Source organism: Strix uralensis, chromosome 19, assembly GCF_047716275.1.
Source record: "Strix uralensis isolate ZFMK-TIS-50842 chromosome 19, bStrUra1, whole genome shotgun sequence".
Classification (NCBI taxonomy): Eukaryota; Metazoa; Chordata; class Aves; order Strigiformes; family Strigidae; genus Strix; species Strix uralensis.
The window spans coordinates 6,373,782-6,392,803 of record NC_133990.1 but is presented as its reverse complement, the minus strand read 5'-3'; the positions used below and the strand labels follow the sequence as shown (position 1 = coordinate 6,392,803).

The window sequence follows — 19,022 nt, the reverse complement described above, 5'->3', positions numbered from 1 at the left end:
CTGTAACTGGAGGAAATGCAGTTTCCTTAAAAGAAATGCAATCTCCTCTCTGCAACACTTGGGCAAAATTCATGAACTTCAGCTGAAACCTGGAGCAGGTCTCTCACTGAGACAGACTCGGCCTAAGTCTAGCGCAGCAGCTGGGACTGCAGGAAAGTGGGGATTGCTTCAGAAAAGAAAAAAAAATCCAAGATAAAGGGATTAGTACTGTCGCCCTGCCCTCCAAATCGTTAATCTTCCAGCCCAGGGCAATTGGCTTTTCCAACCCTGTCCCGAAGCAGTACAATGTTAACCCAGGTGTGACCTGAGAAGCAGCCACATCATGTGGCACTGTTCACACTGCGGCCACCCCCTCGCCATGAGAGCTAAGCCTGGTTTTCCACACCACTAGAATGGCATGCTCCCTGGCACAGGGCTGGCCTGGACCAGCTTCTCCCAAGTTTCCAGACACAGTGTGGGGTCATACATCCAGAGACCCTTCCCATGGGCCACTTGTGATGGAGAGGAAGGTGGAGGAAGGGCAGTCTGGACATGAGCTGAGAAGTGTCTCTGACAGGTTAGATTTAAGCTATAGGCATAACTTCAGGGTATATTTGGATGGGAATATGTTGTAATGGCTGGCTTCAGGATCTGTGGGGATGTGGCTCAATTCCTGCCTGTGCCCAGGCTGCCCCATGTCCACTTAAGAACATGCTCATGCTCCCTCCTTGCTGTCACCACAGGGATGGTCATGGACCAGGCTCAGATCCAGGACAGAAGTCTTCTCTCAAGGTGGTGGCATGGGCAATTTTAGGGCAAATGGCCCATCTCTTGGCTCGAGTGGCACAAGCCCATCTCAGAGCATCCTCTTTGCCATCACCAGCATCACGGCTCAGCCCTGTAGCTTCAGGGATGTTTACACATCTGCAGCCCTCATTTGAAAGGATCCAGACCTGAAGACTGTGCCGGGGCAGTCTGAGCTGTGGAGCTAATTGCCCATGATAAGCTAATTAAAGGGGTCTGATAAAATCTGCCTGGCAGTCCCATGAGCATGTGGCCCTGGTCTCCCTGAGGGCAGGGGAAAAGGAGGCTGCTGGAACAGCCAGCGCTCTGTTAGATCCCCTGTGCCATCCCTCCTCCTCCTCCCCTGCCCTCAAGAGGTTGTCAACACCTTTGCTTAGGCCTGGGGTTGACATTGCTCAGTCACTTCTCTGCCCCGGGGTGTTTTTTGGCAGTGACCCTGGGGTTATGGATGTGAGCACTGGATGCTGGCAGGGGCTTCATAGCAACAGCCCAGTGGAGAACAGGGAGCTTGGAAGATGCGGGTGATGTGACATTAGGAAAGGAGGGACCCCAGCATCGTCCTCCTACTACCAGGAAACTCACCCCTGGGCACGTTCATTCCTCAAGTTTTGGCTAAAATGAAAAGCAAAGTTTCTACAGCTGAAGACAGCCTTTGCTGTCCTGAAGCACATGCAGCTTTAAGTGTTTGGGTGTTCATGTCAAGCTCCTCTCCAAAGACCTGCCCAGTTGCCATGAATGCTGTCACATCCAGGGATTAACCATGCTCTTCAAACAGTTCTGGTCTTTCCTGGATCCCCTGCCTGAGTGAAAGGAACAGCAAGGGCCAGACCAGCCAAGGGCTGTGGCATTCATGGGAGGTTCACCCCAGCAGAAAAGCTGGGAAACCCCTGTGTTTGACTAGCTTTGATCTGGATTAAATCCTTCAGAGAGAAACAGAGGAACAGCCCTGTGTGTTTTGACTTTACGCCATCAAAGTTTGCCCTAAGCGACCCTTAAAAGTGTGCAGGTAGCCACAGGCTCTGGGCTGGGCAGTGAAGCGCTGCTGCTTTTCCAGGTGCATTGTCCTTGCCCGAGGGGGGCTGTAGGGCCAGATTTGGTGGCTTTGCTTCAGGACCGAATACGTGTCTGTCTGCTTCATCCTTGGTTATGCTGAGTCAGTGGGATCACTCCCAGCCCCGCACCACCTCAGGGCTGGGCTGAGCTGGGCAGAGGCGGGAGCTGAGCATCCTTCATGGGTGTCCTCTGGTGCTGGCAGAGTGTGTCCAAACCCACCCATTCCCCTTGTCCTGCACCAAACATTTTTGCCATCTGTGCCCTCAGGACTATGCTCAAGCACTGGCTTAAGGTAGAGGAAACTTGGCTTGAAGTCCCTGCCCTACATTGTCCAATAGGTGCCATGGCCCCAAAGGTACTTGTATTTCCAGCTTATCAATTCTTTCTATAAGGAGCCTAACACCTGTATAACCCCACACTATAACCTTTTCATGCCTTGGTTTCACCATTTATAAAAGTGAATAGCTGTTTGTGAGGATGAGCACAGGCAGACCATGAGACTCCTTGAGATGTTGGCATCTAAGGAGCAGCAGGGCTGCTGAACAATCAGGTAATAGCCCATCACTTACTGCAGCCCAGACCGTCTCTGGGGTGAGCTTTCAGCCAGTGCAGACTATCACTAGTCAGCTGTGAAGCAAGTGAAAGGAAAAATAACGTATCCCATGGCAAGCAGAGAGAAAGTGAGAAGGTGAAATACCATGTTCCAGATGGACATGTGTGTGGGACATCAGAGCTGACAGCTGTTCCCCTGCAGAGGGTGGGATATGACCTTTTAACGTTCACAGGTGCTGGAGTCTTGATGTTAAACATTGCAGGACAGCGCAGGAGGGTCCTGTTCATGTGTGGGATCGCAGTGCTGCCTTCGCAGAGGCCTCTGCAGCGGGCGGAGGATGCTGTGCTCATCCATGTCAGCCGCCCACCCTCCCCACTGTACTCGAGCCCAGGCAGCAATCAACATTTTTGCCCAGAGTCTGTTACAGAAAACCATTAACAGTAGCACTGCTCCCCTGATAAGGCAGGATAAGTCTGTCAGCTTTTGATAAAACCCCAATCTCCAGGAAAACAAAATACACCAGTGCCTTGCAGGGGAGTCCTGGGACTGCCCAGCCTGGCTGGGGAGCACCGAGCAGAAAGCTGCCGTCCTGCAGCAGTGGGGGTAGCAGGGCAGACAAGCTTGTCCCAACACCTCCATGAAATACTTTCATGTCCTTGCCAATGATAACGCTGATTGGGAGGTCAGGCATATAAGCCCGAGTTTTCCTTCTTTCTCAGATCCCCCGATAACATCCCGGCGATAAGATAGCTCTGTTTACTCGGGCTCAGCCATGGCCACAAAGGAGAGCTTTGTCCACAGCCCCGAAGGTGCAAATTTCACTGAGCAAACACAGGCATCTCAAGCAATTCACACCTGCATGGGGTTTCAAATGCCAGCCCAGAACCAGTACAGGGTCCAGGTTAATGTGGGACGGGTGGTGGATGCTTGCCCCATCAGCCGCTGGGATTCATGTTCTGTACTGTGTGGTTGCAGCATTAGCTCAGGTTTTGGAAGACTTGGAAGCAGAGTTAAAATCCATCTCTGTTGAGGTTTCCCAGCTAGAGCTGAATTTTTGTAACTCTTCTAACATCTTTCTGCAGACCCATAGACAATTTTGGTTCCTGTTACCCAGAGCTCTTAGTCTTTCCCACAACAAAACCCTCCCAGGGTTCCTCTGAGGCATGTGCCTGCTTCCAGAACAAGGAAAGAGACACAGCAGTGTTAGGCAGCTTGCCCAGGATTGCACTGGGCTCAGTAGCAGAGCCATGGAAGTACCTTCTCTGCATCTGGTGGAGTTGGTTCATGTGCCAGAGTGCTGGGAAGAGGATGGTGCAGCTGCATTTGTCACCAGCTGTGATGGCCCAGGGAAGGGTGTGCCCACACACCCGCACAGCGTGCTTTGGGGGAGGCAGTGGTGGGCAGGAGTGGGCTTGGAAGAGGGGAGAGCTGACTCTGCTGATTGCCTCGGCATTGACAGCTACTGAATTTTGGGGTGTTTGTAGAGCAGGAACAAGGGCAGAGCAGAGGCAACATGCGTGTGCCAGTGATAGGCTTCCCACCTTCCTCCAGCCATGCACTGGGGGTGGGATGGCCCTTGTTTTCATAGTCACTGTAGGATTGATTGAATGGAGATTAATTTGCCGCAATCTACTGCATTTTATTAGCATAACAGGGAGGTGTTATGTTGATGTCTAGCCCCAGGGTCCTGGAATGATGTTTCCCATGTACACTTCTGCCTCAGAAGAGCACTTTGCAGATTTGCAGGGCTCGTACCCTTTTCAGGGTTGTTTGCTGGTGAACCAAACCAGGCTGAAGTGATTAAGGAACCTCATTACCAGAAAAACAGAGACCCACCATGCAGGGAAGAACAAGACTTATTTTGGACCAGTGGTGCTTGATCTCTGCTTTTCAAGACACTAGTTCTTCACTGCACAACAGCTGATGCAAGAAACCAGTCCTACAAAGCACTCATCTATATTGAAATGCATTAATTAATATAACAGGGTTGGAAAACATTTTCAAAAAATAATTGACTCTCAATCTCAGCTCTGGCAGCTTAGAATGGCTCAGGGCTTCAGTTTCTTGTCTGGACCTGTGTGTCCTTTTCAACATAGTCAGGGCTTTGTAGTTGGGGATGGCATGGATAGAGATGAGTTTTTCTGCCCCTCCTGGTCTGGCCTCCGGGCTGGGAAGGAGCGCTGTGCTGGGGAGCATCTCCTCACCAGGGAAAGAGCCACCGAGCCAAAGTGGCCAAGTCCGGGCTGCACTGCATGGAGGGGAGACAGCCTGCATGACCAGCCTCTCCACGGCATCACAGATGCTCATCCCAGCTCTGCCGGGTGGAAACAAATGCACTGAGCTGCCAACTGCTCCCCTAAGCCAGCTTGGCCTCAGAGAGGAACCAAAACCCTTCCCGAGAGCTGTCATCTGTCAAGCTTGTGTTACTGTCTGGCACGTCAAGTGGCCAAGCCAAGATTTGTAATTCATGGGGAAGGGGAGGAGGCCGTGGCAAGTGCTCCCGAAGTCAACCTGTGCTCCATCTCACAGCGTGAGGCTAGGGCTCGAGCAGCATCTGCAGGCACAGGCAGCACCATCTCCCAAACAATGTGGGACAAGACAGAGGGGACCATCCCTGTGGAGAGTCCCTCTTGCTGGGGTTTTTGTCCATGCTGTAACACAGCAGCTCCATGGGTCACTCGTGGGAGATGCCTGCAGGGTATCGTACTTTCCCGGGTCTGAGAAGGATGCTGTCTTCTCAGGCAGGGGTCCCCTTTTCCTTGCTGGCACAGGGGTACGGGGGTCTGGGGGAGTGCAAATACAAAGATGCAGCCACTGGCACTGCCTGGGGTGATGAGGAGATGCAATCCCTGCAGAGAGGAGGGAAGGCAGCATCAAACCGATGGCAAGGGAAGGACAAAAGGGTCATTCACGGGAGAAAGTGGTGCCGACTCATCCTGCAAGGGGAAATCCTGCAAGATCAGGTCTTCATAGAGGTGTTTCTGGCACAGGGACCCTGACTCCACGTCACCTTGGAGGGGATGCTGCTGGGTTTGGGGGGAGATGACCAGCCATGGGTTATGTACAGCTTCGTGACAGGCTCTGGTGCAGCCCGTAGCTCCCAGCCACAGGGTCCTTTTGGTAGCAGGTCTGGCTGGGGCCAGTTTAACAATTCCCCTGGCCCTGCTCCAGACAAGATTGGGAAATGATGTAGGGTTAAAAAAACACAACACGGTCCTGAACACGCTTTGTTTGTTTTTAAACTAGAGCCCGGCACAGCCTGACCTCACAGGCAGTTGAATGAGCACAACCAGAGAGGCAGTGACTGGGCACATGAGTGGCATCATTTTAAGCTGGGTCTGCCCTGGAGGAATCACAGCCTGAGCTAGTTTAAAACCGCTTTGCATTGCTTTAGTTTCCTGACTCCTTGGGGCAGAGTTAAGACTGTTTGTATCCTTGGTCCTTTTAGGCTGAGCAGTTTTAATACAGATTTTAAAATCTTTTGACTCTTTGCTGGGTTGGTTGCATTATCAGGCCTTTTGCATTTTGAGTAACCTTTGCTCTGAATGTGCAAATTCTTTCAATATCTGTTTCTGCTGTGACATTAACCCTCAAGTGGCTGATAAACTCCTGCATCAGAAATGTAAGAAAACTTAAAGGAAGATGCCTTGGGCTGGGGCAGTGATGGCCTGTGTACTGGGTGTGCTGGCTCCTGTCCCTTGGTCAGGGCTGGAGCATCACTTTGAGGTTTGCAGTGCTCAGATCCCCATCACCATGAGCCCTCCTTTTTGAGCTGCAGGGCTCTGGTTTTACAGAAAGAGAAAAGTATTGATGAGACCAGGCACTCGGGGACTGGGATGCTGATTTTGGCACCTTGAAAAGCATCTGCTCAACCTGCAGCAGTTCATAGCTGCCCATTGAGGTTAGTAGACTGGACAGGTAGGAGGTAAGCACCACCATGGCATAGAGTAGGGAGAGGGGAAAGGTCTTCTTGTAAAGTACCACAACCCCTGCAGCAGTCAGAGGAAAGCTGCTGCTAAGATCTGTACCAGATAAGAGGGAAACCACAAGGCCAGAGCCTAAGTGGATAAATTGTTCCCAAGTGGATTCCCCTTGGGCTCTAAATAAACATCGACACTTAATGAGCACCTCAGAGCTTGGTTAGGGTGGGCAGAGGCGGGGGTGGCCATGTGCTTTCTCTGATAACCTGTAGGTTGTTGGGTGAGCTCTCCCGTTAGCTCCTGCCTTCGGATGGCATCTGGATGAATTGCAGGATGCAAACAATTCATTTCAAAGTATTTACAATCTCAGGAGGCTGGATATGGATGGTGCAATTAAATAAAGCAAGCTGATGACAGCCTGGAGTCATCTCCCAGACTGAAATAAAGTGTTCACTTCTTGACTTTTCCTTTCTCAAAAAAATTAATTAATTAAGCTCTTTCCACGCTGAAGCTTATCTGCAAACTTCCTGCACAATACCTGATTTGCAGAGAAAATCTCCTGGTCAAATCCCACAGCTACTGAAGAAAACGGAGCTCTTGCTAGATCACCTAGAATGTGCCTGTGAGTGCCGTCACTTCACTGGCTGTGCTGGGACCTGAATGGGGGTTCAATGTGCTGGCAGGTTCAGTGCAGGCCAGAAGAGCCTGGCACATGCTCTGCCCATGTCCTTCCCAGCCCAGCCACAGCCCCCAGATGAGGTCCAGCCCTCAGAGATGGTTCCTCCAGTCCTTGCTGAGGCAAACTCATGATGTAGACTATGAGGTTGGAGCCCTCATATCCAGACAGCTTTCAGAGGTGCTCTAGAAGGAAGAAGACTCCAGTCTCTGTTGAAGAGCGGCCGATGTCCCCTCCCAGCACACTGGCTGGAGAAAGCAAGGACAATTTGCAGCCCATTTCCAGGCACTGTGTACAACCCTGTGTGCTGCACCAGGGCTAGGCTTGCTTTGTGATTTGCATCCTGTATTGAGTAAGACTGCTTTTGTCTTGGGATAAAATGCCTTGGGTGAGAGGCTGCCACAAATCTCAACATTTCAATGCAATACAACAGGCCCACAGGTTTTTCATCCATCCTTATTGCCTGCTGATAGACAGTCAACTGCCTGGTGGCTTTGAAGGAGCCATCGAAGGTCACTGGAGATGTCCCTGAGGGTTCAAGTCAGGAATACACAAGTCAGTGGGGCCTCGATGGTTTCAAGCAGCTGTTTGCCACGTGTGCCGCCTAGCAATGGGGAGATCTCCACTGCTCAGAGATTGTTAAAATCTGGCTCATAATCTGAACATCTCGAAGCTGTAAATCTCCCAGGAATAAGCCTTGCTCTTGCTCCTCTGATACTTCCTGCAGGGCCAGAAATACCATGTGGACAGCCAGGAAATACCTAGTGAGATTTCAGTGCTCCAGTCCAGTCTGGAACTAATAAATGTGGAAGCAGTTATGAAAATATTTCCCTCCTTGAAATTAATAAAAACATGTATCAGACCACAGTCAGGTTCACGTCACAGGTTAAATCACAAGTAGTGTCTGTTGCTGTTGAAACCAGTTCCCGTGGTTGGGGGGCTGCAGAGGGATGGAGAAGCAGCCACCATGCCTGGTTTGCAGCAGCTGCCGGGTGCTCTCCAAAGGGATCTTGTGCTATTGGGAAGAGCTTTGGTCTCACAGCACTGGAGAAAATTTGATAATTGTGAGTGTCGGCAAAGTAACCCTCGGTAGCTGATCTGATGGGACTTGTTCTTTCCTCTTTTGGGTTTGATCTATGAGCAGCTCTGCACTTTCTCCCTGAATCTGTTCTCAAAACCAGATTCCAGAGACCACATACTGGTTGTCGGCTTTGCCAAGCTCTCTGCTGCCCAGTTTTGAGGGCCAGTATTTGAGCTGACTACAGGTGCTGATGGACAACTGGTTTACCATGGATGTGCCTGGTTTACCCCTAGTGTCTGCTGGGGTGAGGGCAATCCCCAAAACACATTCATGGATTGAATCCATCAAGCTCTGCTGTTTAGCATTTGCTTCTCCTACCCACTCCCCAGCATCTGCTGAAAGTTCACCCCTCCTGCTGACGGGCCTGTGGGTGACTGTCGCTGCTGGGGGGGGTCTGATGTACGGAGGTAGATCTTGTACCAAAGGCAGGAGGGAGAAATACAGGTTGGCACTGCTGGACTCAGCACCCAAGAGTCCACCAGCAGGACAAATATCTACTGCCCTGGCTCTGCAGGGATGGTTCTGAGCTTGGTTTGGCCAGTGAAAATAAGATCTTCAGGGAATTTAGCTGCAAAACTCCATCAACTATGACCGAACATGTCCCCCATTCTTCAGTGAGTTAGAAACTCAGCAGAGCTTGAGCAGTTCTTCCTAGAGACAGCAAAAGACACATCCCTACCAGGGAGCAATGTTTTTCTTTTTAAGCCTTGGCTTCAAATATAAGGGAAATAGATTTTCTTTAAGGAAAGAAATCCCCAAATTTGTTAGCATTGGCACAACACTGTATTTTTCACTAGCCTTGTTTCTCATTAGCAGTTGAATCATTTTAGCAGGAACTTTTCCAGAAATATTCAGCCTGAGTCACACACCCGGTCTCAAACATTTCAGCCCAGTGTGTTTGGCATTTTTTTATGTAAAAGAAAATGAAGGTCTTATAATTGGAAATCTCAGGCAGACGTAAATGTTGCTGTTACCAAGTTGGGCCTCAGTATTGCAGAGCGTTGTTGTACTTTGCAGAACCAATGTTGACAGGGGGACGTCTCCAGGGCCTCCTGCTCCCTGGGGCATGTAGGGGTTTGGGAACTGGGCAAAGTGGGAAGTGAAGGGCACTTGGAGTGTGCAGCATCCCCAGGGAGGTCTTGGGTCACTCTGATGCCATCTTGTCTACAACTTTTCTGCAAAATTGCCATTCCTCAGGCTTTTCATGCATGTAAAAGTCTTCTGTTCCCCAACCCCTTTTTATGCCACCGGGAAGATTTTCTCAGCATGTTTCTCCACAGGATCCCTCTCTCTTGCTTCACCTACATTTGCAGTTTGGTCTTTCCTTGCTCTTAGGGTTGTTTCTTATGGGTGGAGAGGGGTGAGAGGGATTTGGCCTCGCGGGGAGCAGGTCAGAGTGCAAAGCACTGCCCAGAAAGTCTTCAGCCCCAGCAGTGGGGGGTCTCTGGGATGCATCAGCAAGGATGGGACTTTCCTTCCCTCATCACCAGTGCACACTTACTTTTGCTGTAAGCCAGGTTTGTGGCTCCTGTTTCGTGGGCGATGCCAGCCATAGCTGCATATTTTGTGGTGCGTCCACACGCTTTTCTCCGTCTTTTTGCTCTGACTGTCAGGGAAACCTGGGGCCTGGCGCAGACCCTGTGTCTCCCCCTTGCAGCCACAACACCCCGATGGATTTCCCCCTCGGTGGATTAGCTTGAGCAAACCAAACCAATTTCCGATCCTCCTCCTTACTCAGACTTAACAGCGCACACAAATGAATATTCCTGAGCAAACGTTTTTGTTTAGTGTTGGCCAACTGGGTCTGTGGTGGGTGGCAGCGAGCCACACGGGACGGCACGGGGCCGCCTGCCCTGCAAACAGAGCTGGATCTGGCTGCTCAGTCCCTACGGCTCCAAGCTCCTGGGGCCGCGTGCAGAGGCTGTACTGTACAGGACTTCACCGCCGCCGCTGCTGGTGTTCATCCATGCTTTGCCATTTTGACGCAGCAAGCATGGACAGAAAGTCCCTCCCCAGGTCAGGTAGCATCCATGCCCCCCAGGGAACATCCACCCAGTATCATTCACTGGGCACAGCCCCATAGCCCAACACACCGCAGCCCGTGCTAGACCAGAGGGATCTGGTGGCATGCAGCGGTGCAGGAGCTCATCCAGCAGCTCCAGGTTCATGTCCAGCTGCTCCAAAACCTCAAACCAGCTGGCAGCAGGCTTGAAGGGACACGATGCTCTAGGGGACCAGGGACACCCTCCCACTGTCTGCATTTCTCTCTACCTCCCAGTTCAGCAAGCAGACAGGTCTCTCCATTGTCCCCTCTCTTTGACTTGGCTGTTTGCTTGACCATTATGGCCCTCAAAAATAATATCCCTGAAGAAATCTCCAGGGGTCCCCTGGGAGCAAAGGCCCTCCACAGATGGGCATCGGCAGGGTGCCCTTCTCAGCAGCTGGGACAATGCACGCGAGGCTTGTTCCTGCAGATGAGAAATAATGGCTCAGGCTGAGCTAGCAATTTTCTGGCAAAAAAACTTATCTGGGAAAGGGACAATTTTAAGGAGAATGAGACTATTCATAAATTCAAGTAAAATTTAGAGATTACTTTCAGCCCCTGGGTTCTTCTATCCTCCCTTTTCCCTTCCCCCCTCCCCTGAATTATTGTTTGCAAAAATTAAAACAAAATGTTTTGGGGTTTTTGTTTGTTTAAAAAGTAATTTGCATTTTTAAAATTGCCAAAATATAAGTTTTGGAAGGGTGGGGTCTTTTGAAAGGGCAGCATTGTCATTGCTGAATGAAAACTGTGGAGAGGAATGCGTCCTGGGAGACGCAGGGCGCTGGGACGCAGGGCCCGGGGGACACGGCAGCAGCACAAAAGACCACAACCATAGCTCTCACTGCGCAGCTCCAGCCTGCGCCCCCCATTCATGTATCTCCTTTCGTTCTCCCAAATGGAAGATCCTGTCCACCTTGACCTTCTTCGATGGATTCATTTGACCAAGTCACTGTTTTTAGTGTGGAAATGCCTGTGCTGTAGTTTCTTCACCCAGCTCCAAACTACATTTTTCCTCTTTTCCGTTCCGACTTTCTCCAGTTTTCTGAACATCTGCATTTAAGTGATATCTGGTTATTCATATCGGAGCCTGGCGGCCCAGGTAGAGACTGATGAAGCACTGTACATCTGTGCACAATAAAGTCAGTGAACAAAAGGCTTGTGAGGTCCTTGGCAAAATAAGAGAAAGAAGAGAGCAGGAGACATCAGCACCGGGCTTAGTCGAGCAACCGGAGCCAAAACCTTTCATCGGAGAGGTCTCAGCACCTGGCATATGTTTTGCCCATAGCTGGGTCTGTGCTGGGTCTGCAGCCTGTGCAGGGGTGTCTTCCCCATGTGAAAATCAAAGCATGGGGAGTGTAGGTGATACCAGTATTGGGAAGTGATTTTTATTACAGCCAGCAAAGGCATTCATAGAAAGAAAAGATGGGTTGCTAAAGAGCCACTTACTGTGGCAGGGAAATTCAAACCAAGAAGCACTGGCTGGAAATTAAAGCCAGGCCAATTCATGTTAGGAACTAGGCAAAATGCTTTAACACAACAGGGGATTAACCGTTGGGCTGAGGGAGAGGGTGGGAGGGAGCTGCGTTTCCTGAGTGCCTCCATCCAGGGAAAATGTGGCCGAGCGAGCCGCACACCCTGCCTGCGGTGCCTGGGGATCATGCACAGATTTGGAACTAGGATCCAAAAGCATCATGACCTGCTGCTGCGTCCCTGCTGGTCCTAACATCTGGCTCCCAGCGATAGCAGTGTGACCAGGCATTGCCACACACTTCTCTGGGCCCCCGCTGCCGATTTTCTCCAAGGCTGTAGCACCCGTGTGATGGATCCCATCGCAGTGTGTCCCAGCCTCATCCCCAGCAAGGCCTTTGACGCCTAGATGGGTCATTTATTGCATTGCCCTAATTCTTCCATCCCTATGCGCTACTGTCAGGAAAAAAATAGGATAGCTATTTTCCTTCAGTCAGACCAAGACTCTCCCACTGGGCATCTGCAAACACATCAGGCTATAGACGGAACTACCAGCTAGCCCTGGCTGGTGGCCAGTGGTGCACAACACTGGCCACTCAAGACCCGCACTTAGGGTGAGCACAGGAGACAGTAATTTCAATTAAAACCATTCTCCTTGAGTCAGTTTGGCCCCTTCTGCCAGCACAAACAGGTAGATCAGGAGGGGGTGGATGATGGAAAAGCACCCGTGTACACGGTGTTAGGAGGCAATCGGTGCCCAGCGGATGTCCTCAGTGCCCTGGGAGTACAGGTGGAAGGAGGGGACAGAGATAAGTTTAGGCCGATGGAGCCAAAAAAGCTGGAAAGTTACGGTGGAGGGGTGGCCATCACTCCTTGGCTGCTTGCGGTGCTTGCGTGGAGCTCGCAGGGAGGCCAAGCGCAGGGATGCTGGAGATGGAGAGGAGCTTGACCACCCACACCTTCTCCCAGCTCATTCACTCCCTCCTGGAGGGTTTATACCCTGAGGTATAAAATCACAATGCACAATCTTTATGTTGTTTTCTCCGGATGAGGACAGGGACGGCTGTTCTGGGGAATTCCTTGCAGCTTCTTGTGAGGTTCAGCTTCTTCCCTTCTCCAGACACTGGATTTTCCCATCCCTGGAAGATCAATGTAAAACTGATCCCAGGAGCAGGGCTGCGAGCAGCTCTGCACACTCCACTTATTCCTCCACATTCCCGCGCAGCTCTGCCCTGGTGGGACCAGCAGAAATATTTGCAAAGATCTTGAGAAAATCCCAGGAGTTCTTCTTTCCTGGCTTTGTAAAAACATTTCTGCTTATCAAGCAACCCAAAGAAATGTGAAGATTTTCACTCGCTCTTCGGGTGGGCTCAGCTTTGAATTTTAAAAAGGCATTTGTCAATGCAATCTTGCAAAATACTTGAGTACCAAGTCCAGCTCTTCTAAAATACAAGTTTTAGGAGGAGGTGAGCTTTCATGCTCTTTGGAAAACACGCATTTCTGCCAGATTAAAGGAAGAACTAGGTCTTCTGTGAGGCCATGCCACCCCCCTGGAGAAATGTCTACTCATGTTGGTCAACAGGGACTAAATCCTGCGGTTTGTAGCACCAAAGGCAGGGTTGCTAGTGAATCTCGAGGCTTTGAATGATGGAGGAGTGCCTGCACGGTCACAGTCTACAGCAGGGATGACAGACCCTCGGACTGAGGGACTTAAATCTTCTTTTCCTCTGCTTGAGCTGAGTCCTGAGGCCGTGCTGTTGATACAGGTGTTGCCTTGGTGGTTAGCTGTCACCAAGAGGACATCCTTCATGTTGCAGCCCTGTTGCACCTCTCAGCCAGTCCACGCCTGGGAGAAGGCTCTGCCCTGAGCCGAGGAACCAGCCCTCAACCCTGTACCTCCCGCATGCCTGGTAAAAGGGTTTAATCTCATCATCTCGGTTGCCTCTCTGTAAAACAAGGATTGGGACTTTAACAAGGCCACCTCCTTCCCGAAAGCTTAGCTCATGAGTTCTGCAGGGCACGAATCACCTCTAACCCTCTATTTGTACAGCGCTGACTGCAGCGGAGCCATCGAGGTGGCACGCCGTGAGAAAAGGAGAACCCATAGCTGAGTGGCTGCTGGGGCGCTCCTAGCAAAGCACGAAGTGCTCTTCCTGAGATTAAGATGGAAAGGGAAAAACTCACAAGGGGGGATGAAGAAAGTGCCAAGTGTGTGCTCCCGCGCTTCTATTAGATGCAAACAGGCCGTTTAAGTGTGCTTGTAGTATCACAAATGTGTCTGTGAAACTGGCCAGATCTAAAAAGCAACAATTCCCTCTGCATGCAGGAGCTGTGTCTCCAGTCTCCTTGATGGTCGTGTCCTGTTTTGGGAGATGACAAATGCACCCACAGGCTGGTGGGCTCATCTAAGGAGAGGCAAACCGCAGTCCAAAGTCGTGGCCCCACTCGGTGTCAGGAATCTCACTTTCTCACAGCTGGTAAACTGCTCTCGGGCCACTCTTCTCACCATTAGCACGTTGGTGGCTGCTTCTCCTGCTCTGCCAGCGTTTGGTGGGACGTGAGGTTGGGCCTCACCATGTCAGCCAGAAGAATTCAGATGGCAAAGCACGGAGAGAGCAATCTCCATCCCGCTGGTTGGACGTGGCCGGAGGATTTTGCTCTCCCCTTTGCTTTCATGTCATGAGTTAGCTGGGGATTGTTCCTGATAAATAATCCGGAACTGCACTGTAATTTTCTGGGCTGAAATTTGATAATTAAGCAAATATAGCATGTCTTTGTCTTGGGTAAGCACCATAAGGTAAACAGGAAGGAATGAGGGATTAAGACATCTCTGCTCTAAAGGAAGGTGACAAGCCCAGAGCCGTGACACCTTCGTGCCGAGCCGAGAGGCCCAGCTGTGGGTTGGCATTGCACAGATGCATTGTTCAGGGGTGAAGAGCAAATAAAAGCAAAGGGAAAAGAAAACAAGCTGTAAAATTCTCGGCAAAGCACAGAGCCCCAGCAACTGCCTCTTGATGTTCCTGTGACAGCTCTGGGGAGAGGCAGGCGAGGGGTCGAGCTTTTGAAGTCCTTAAGTTGTCCTTTGCGAAGGCCCCCTGTTAAAATAGTCCCTGTGTTGACGTTAGGCTGCATATGGTGGAGAAATTGGACATCTCCCGGCAGGTTCAGTCACAGCACATGCAATCAAATCAGAGGGGGACTTTTTGGCATTTGACTAACTGGGTGTCAGGCTGGCCCTGTCCCAGTGGCAGGGTGAGAGATGCGGAGGCAGAGGTGAGATTTTATCAGCATGCTCAGGGCTGCAGACGCATAACAGAGCCTTGAGCTATGGGTACCAAGTGCAGGAAGGAAAGCTAGAGCAGAAGGTAGCTGGGAAGGTCTTGAAATGATATTTGGAGCTCAAACACACAGAGTGAGCATACTGAGAAGGTCAGGCAGGTGATGTTGGAAACCCCCTTTCCCCCGGGGGGCAGACAGAGAGGCCTCTCGGGGTATTGGGAAGCAGGGGGTTTCCCAACAGGCTGGGGGGGGGGCTTTGTAGCACAGTATGAAGCACCACAGTGCAAGAGCAGGTGAGAAGGGAGGTGAGCAACACTCACATGGGGCAAAGTGGCTGCAACAAAGCTGGAGGAGCAGCCAGGGAGTTGTGCATTGCCATTTCCTAACCACGGATGGGCTCCCTGTGCTCGCAGCTCTGCCTGCACTCAGCCTGTGATTCACATTAAGAGTGGGGAGAGGCAAAAGGGCGTATTTGTTGCAAGTCACAATGGTGAAACGAGGTCTTGGTGACCTCAGCTTCCCCTCCAAAAAGCTGGAGTCACCACATAGCACTGGTCAAGGAGGGATGTGGGTTAGCAGTTGGATTCCCTTAGCCGGAGGTGCCACCAGAGCATCCCACCCTGTGACACCCCCATTGCAGTGGGGCTCCCCAGGCAGGACCTCGAGGGTGTCCAGCGCCATGCACACGGGCTCCCCCAGGGTTGGCACCTCCATGGCTGGCGCAGATGCTGACGGTCTCCGCTCTTTGCCTCTCGCAGCCTGTAACTGCAACCTCCACGCCCGGCGGTGCCGCTTCAACATGGAGCTCTACAAGCTGTCAGGGCGCAAGAGCGGCGGCGTCTGCCTGAACTGCCGGCACAACACTGCGGGGCGGCACTGCCACTACTGCAAGGAGGGCTTCTACCGGGACCTCAGCAAGCCCATCTCCCACCGCAAGGCCTGCAAAGGTACTGGGTCGGGGGTGGGATGGCTGGGACCGCACAGCTCCTTATCCTCTGACCCCTTCCCGCTGCTCCTGCTTCCACAGCTCTTGCTCTCACCAAATTCCTGCTGCTCCTCTCTCTCCCAAACCAAGCCCTTGAAATTACTTTTCTTGCCCCTACGTTCCCTTCTGTCACCTCTCCTTGGTCTCCTCAACCTCCCGGTGAGGCCAAAGCCACAGAAATACAAAAATTCCTCACTACTAAGGATGACTTTAAATTATTTCAAGTTTTAGCACTTATAAATCATGCTTCATCTGCTCCGATAGCCACAGCTAACTTGGTCATCACATATGTAAGGGCAGAGTTGCACAAAACCCCAGATACAGGTTTAGACTTAGTTTCTGTAATTCAGCCTCCTCCAAACCCTCTCTCCTGCTCCCACCCTCCACCCTCGCCCCCAGCGCTGCTCAGGGCACAGGCAGTGCTTAGCCCATGCACAAAATATTTCCCTCCTCGGGATGAGGTGAGAACAGTAAAACAAACGGGAAACAATTTTATTTTGAGCTCAGCAAATGGAGTTTTTTGAGGTTTCCTCTTCGGCGGTGGATGTGAAGGCGAGCGGGGCTTCAGCTGGGGTGGGAGAAGCAATAAGAGCAAATCCTACAAATGAACTTTTTTAACTCTCAGCTGTCTGCTGGAAGAGATATAAATCCTGAACCTGAGACACAGCTAAAGGAATCAAGCAAACATTAAGAAGCCAGATTAGAAGATGCTGGGGTTTCCTGCAGAAAGCTTCAGCTCTTTTCTCTCTAAAGATTTGTTTCAACAAGAAACGGAAAGCTTTTTGGCCCGAGCCGGGTATTTTTGGCTGGAAAGCTTTGGGTCTTCAGCATTTTCAATTTTTTAATGAAAACGCTTCTTCATGGTTTTTTTTTTTCCACTGAAAACAGACACTTTTTGCCAAAGCAGAAAAAGAAATCACTTCTTTAGACGGCCCTACTCCCCCTTTTTTCACCTTGTAAAAACTATTTCAACGAGACGTTTTCGACCCGCCCTGTGCTGAGGCTGCTAACAAGCTACAGCTTCAGCCGACGCGCGGGCTCGTGGGATGTGAACCCAGCCCGTGGCTCTGGCAGGGAGAGGACCTGTCTTTTCGGGGTCCGGGGAGCCAGAAGGCAGGGGTGCAGGGGGGCTGAGATGCTTCCACGCCAGCCCCAACACCCAGCATCCTGGCTGGACCCCCACTCTGGCAGCGAGCTGCCTGCGGCGCACAGCCGCGCCTTGCCCCCCGGTCCCGAGCGGATATGTGTCGTAATAAAGTTCATATTTCTGCTTTCATGGCCGGGTCGCAGCTGAAGTAATAGCGCGTTAGGTTGAGGCAAACAAAGGGAAATTGTGAAGGCGTGGGCTCTCCTTGAGTGGGGCTGGGCAGTGATGCAGGCGGGCATCCATCACCCCCGGGCAGCGGCGTGCTCACAGAGGCACTTGCTGATGCCCAGAGCCTGATTTTCATTTACCTTCCTGCTCCCCAGAAAGGGTTTTGGGGTGCTGGGGCGGTGGGGGGGATTCACACCCCTCCCCGAGCACAGTTAACTCCTTCCCAGGGCTCTGATTTATCCTGGCTGCCTCCCCCGCATGGAGGCTCCTGGGGATGTGGTGGGATTTGGGGGAGAGGAGTGGTCTTTCCACGGGGTCACTGTGCATCCATAGGGATTCCAGTCCTCTGGGATCAGCACAGGGAGCACGGAGCAGGGAGGGGATGCTCAGCTAGAGGGTAGGGCAAGTCCCATCCCCTGTCCATCTCCAAATTTTACCTCCCGGGGAATGCAGTCCCTGCCCTGTGTTGGCAGTGATGGCCACGCTTAACCCCCTCTGTCTCATTGACCTTGACATTTCCCAGGACCTTCCTCACTCCTGCTTTTCCTAGCTCTCCTCCCCATCCAGGCAGCCTACTCCCCCTCTCCTGCCCATTTATTCTTGCTGGTCCCTGGCCCCTCACTCTTGCGCTGCTCTCCGTAGCTGATAGCACTGGGGTACTACCCAAAAAACACAACCAGGTGGCAGGTGGGAAATCTCAGAGCTATGCTGTGCCTCAGTTTCCCCAAGCGAGCACCCAGGAAGATGCTCTCTGGCCTTCACAAGGGACTCTGCAATGTTTTAAGGCTGAATTTCCCAGTCTCTGGGTCATTCACTCCATTAAATGCTCTTTGTAATTGTCGTTTTCTCATCCCCCTGCCTTCCCGAACCGCTCCTGCTCTTGAAATCTGAGATCGCCAAATTTAAATACTTCTCCAACCCCCCACGGTTTATAACAAAAATGTGGCTATTGGAGCTAACAGATACAAAGGTATGTAATAAATATGCTGGTGCATGAACAGCTCCCCGACTCGCAGGCTATTAGCACAATTTCACAGTAGCTGGAATGGTTTATTGTTGGCGTAATCCATCGTCCTATACAAAAGCGGGCGAAATGAAGTTTCCTACAGCAAAGGCATTCCTTTGAAAACTCGTTTTCCTGAGCTCTGTTTATGACACAAGGGATTTTATGTTCCCTCTATTTTTCTTCCCTGATTCAGAGACTGTTCTGAAATAATTGTTGAAAACAGGCATTTTTGAAAAACAAACCCTACCATCTAACAACTTCAGTCATTTCTCCATTGATAACAATATTAATTTATCATCTCACCAAGCCATCTGCCGATGGGCAAAGCTCTCCCAGAGTCTCATCTAGACCGAATGTGTTTAGAATTAGGGAATTAACCATCCTGTAGCATCTGCCATCTCCCTCACAACTGCCTGACATCTCATCTCACCCAGCAGATTGTGTTTTCTCTGTAAGACTTGATTCTTTCAACCACCGCATTGCTCCATTCATGTCCTACATGTAACACATTTAAACAAATGCATATAATAGAGCACTGGTGCCTTGTGAGCCGATAGAGAGCTGCCAAGGAAGCATGCAGCACACTTAACCACCCTGGCAAGTGAGCGTGAGCTCAGGCGAACTCACAGCAAATGTTCCATGAAAGAGCTGCTGCAGAGATTTTTGTATTAATTCGATTTCATTAATTCAGCCTAACAGACATGTCCAGCTAAACTGCCTTTCCTCTCACTTGTGTTTTTCATCTCTCACTCCATCCTATGCACTAGGTTATGTACCTCCATCCATAATGCATCTAAGGTCAGAAAATTACAGAGGCATGAGTTGCATTGTTTTAAATGGTTGGTTTGGGTATTTATGCA

At 51.0% G+C, this 19,022-nt stretch overlaps 1 protein-coding gene across 1 annotated transcript in view; it reads left to right on the top strand.

Moving 5' to 3' along the window:
• Nucleotides 1–19,022, top strand: part of NTN1 (netrin 1) — a 105,021-nt gene that overhangs the window by 38,810 nt on the left and 47,189 nt on the right. The window contains exon 2 of the mRNA XM_074889257.1: nucleotides 15,615–15,803. Coding sequence (XP_074745358.1) covers nucleotides 15,615–15,803 — 189 coding nt within the window. The remainder of the gene's footprint in view (nucleotides 1–15,614; nucleotides 15,804–19,022) is intronic.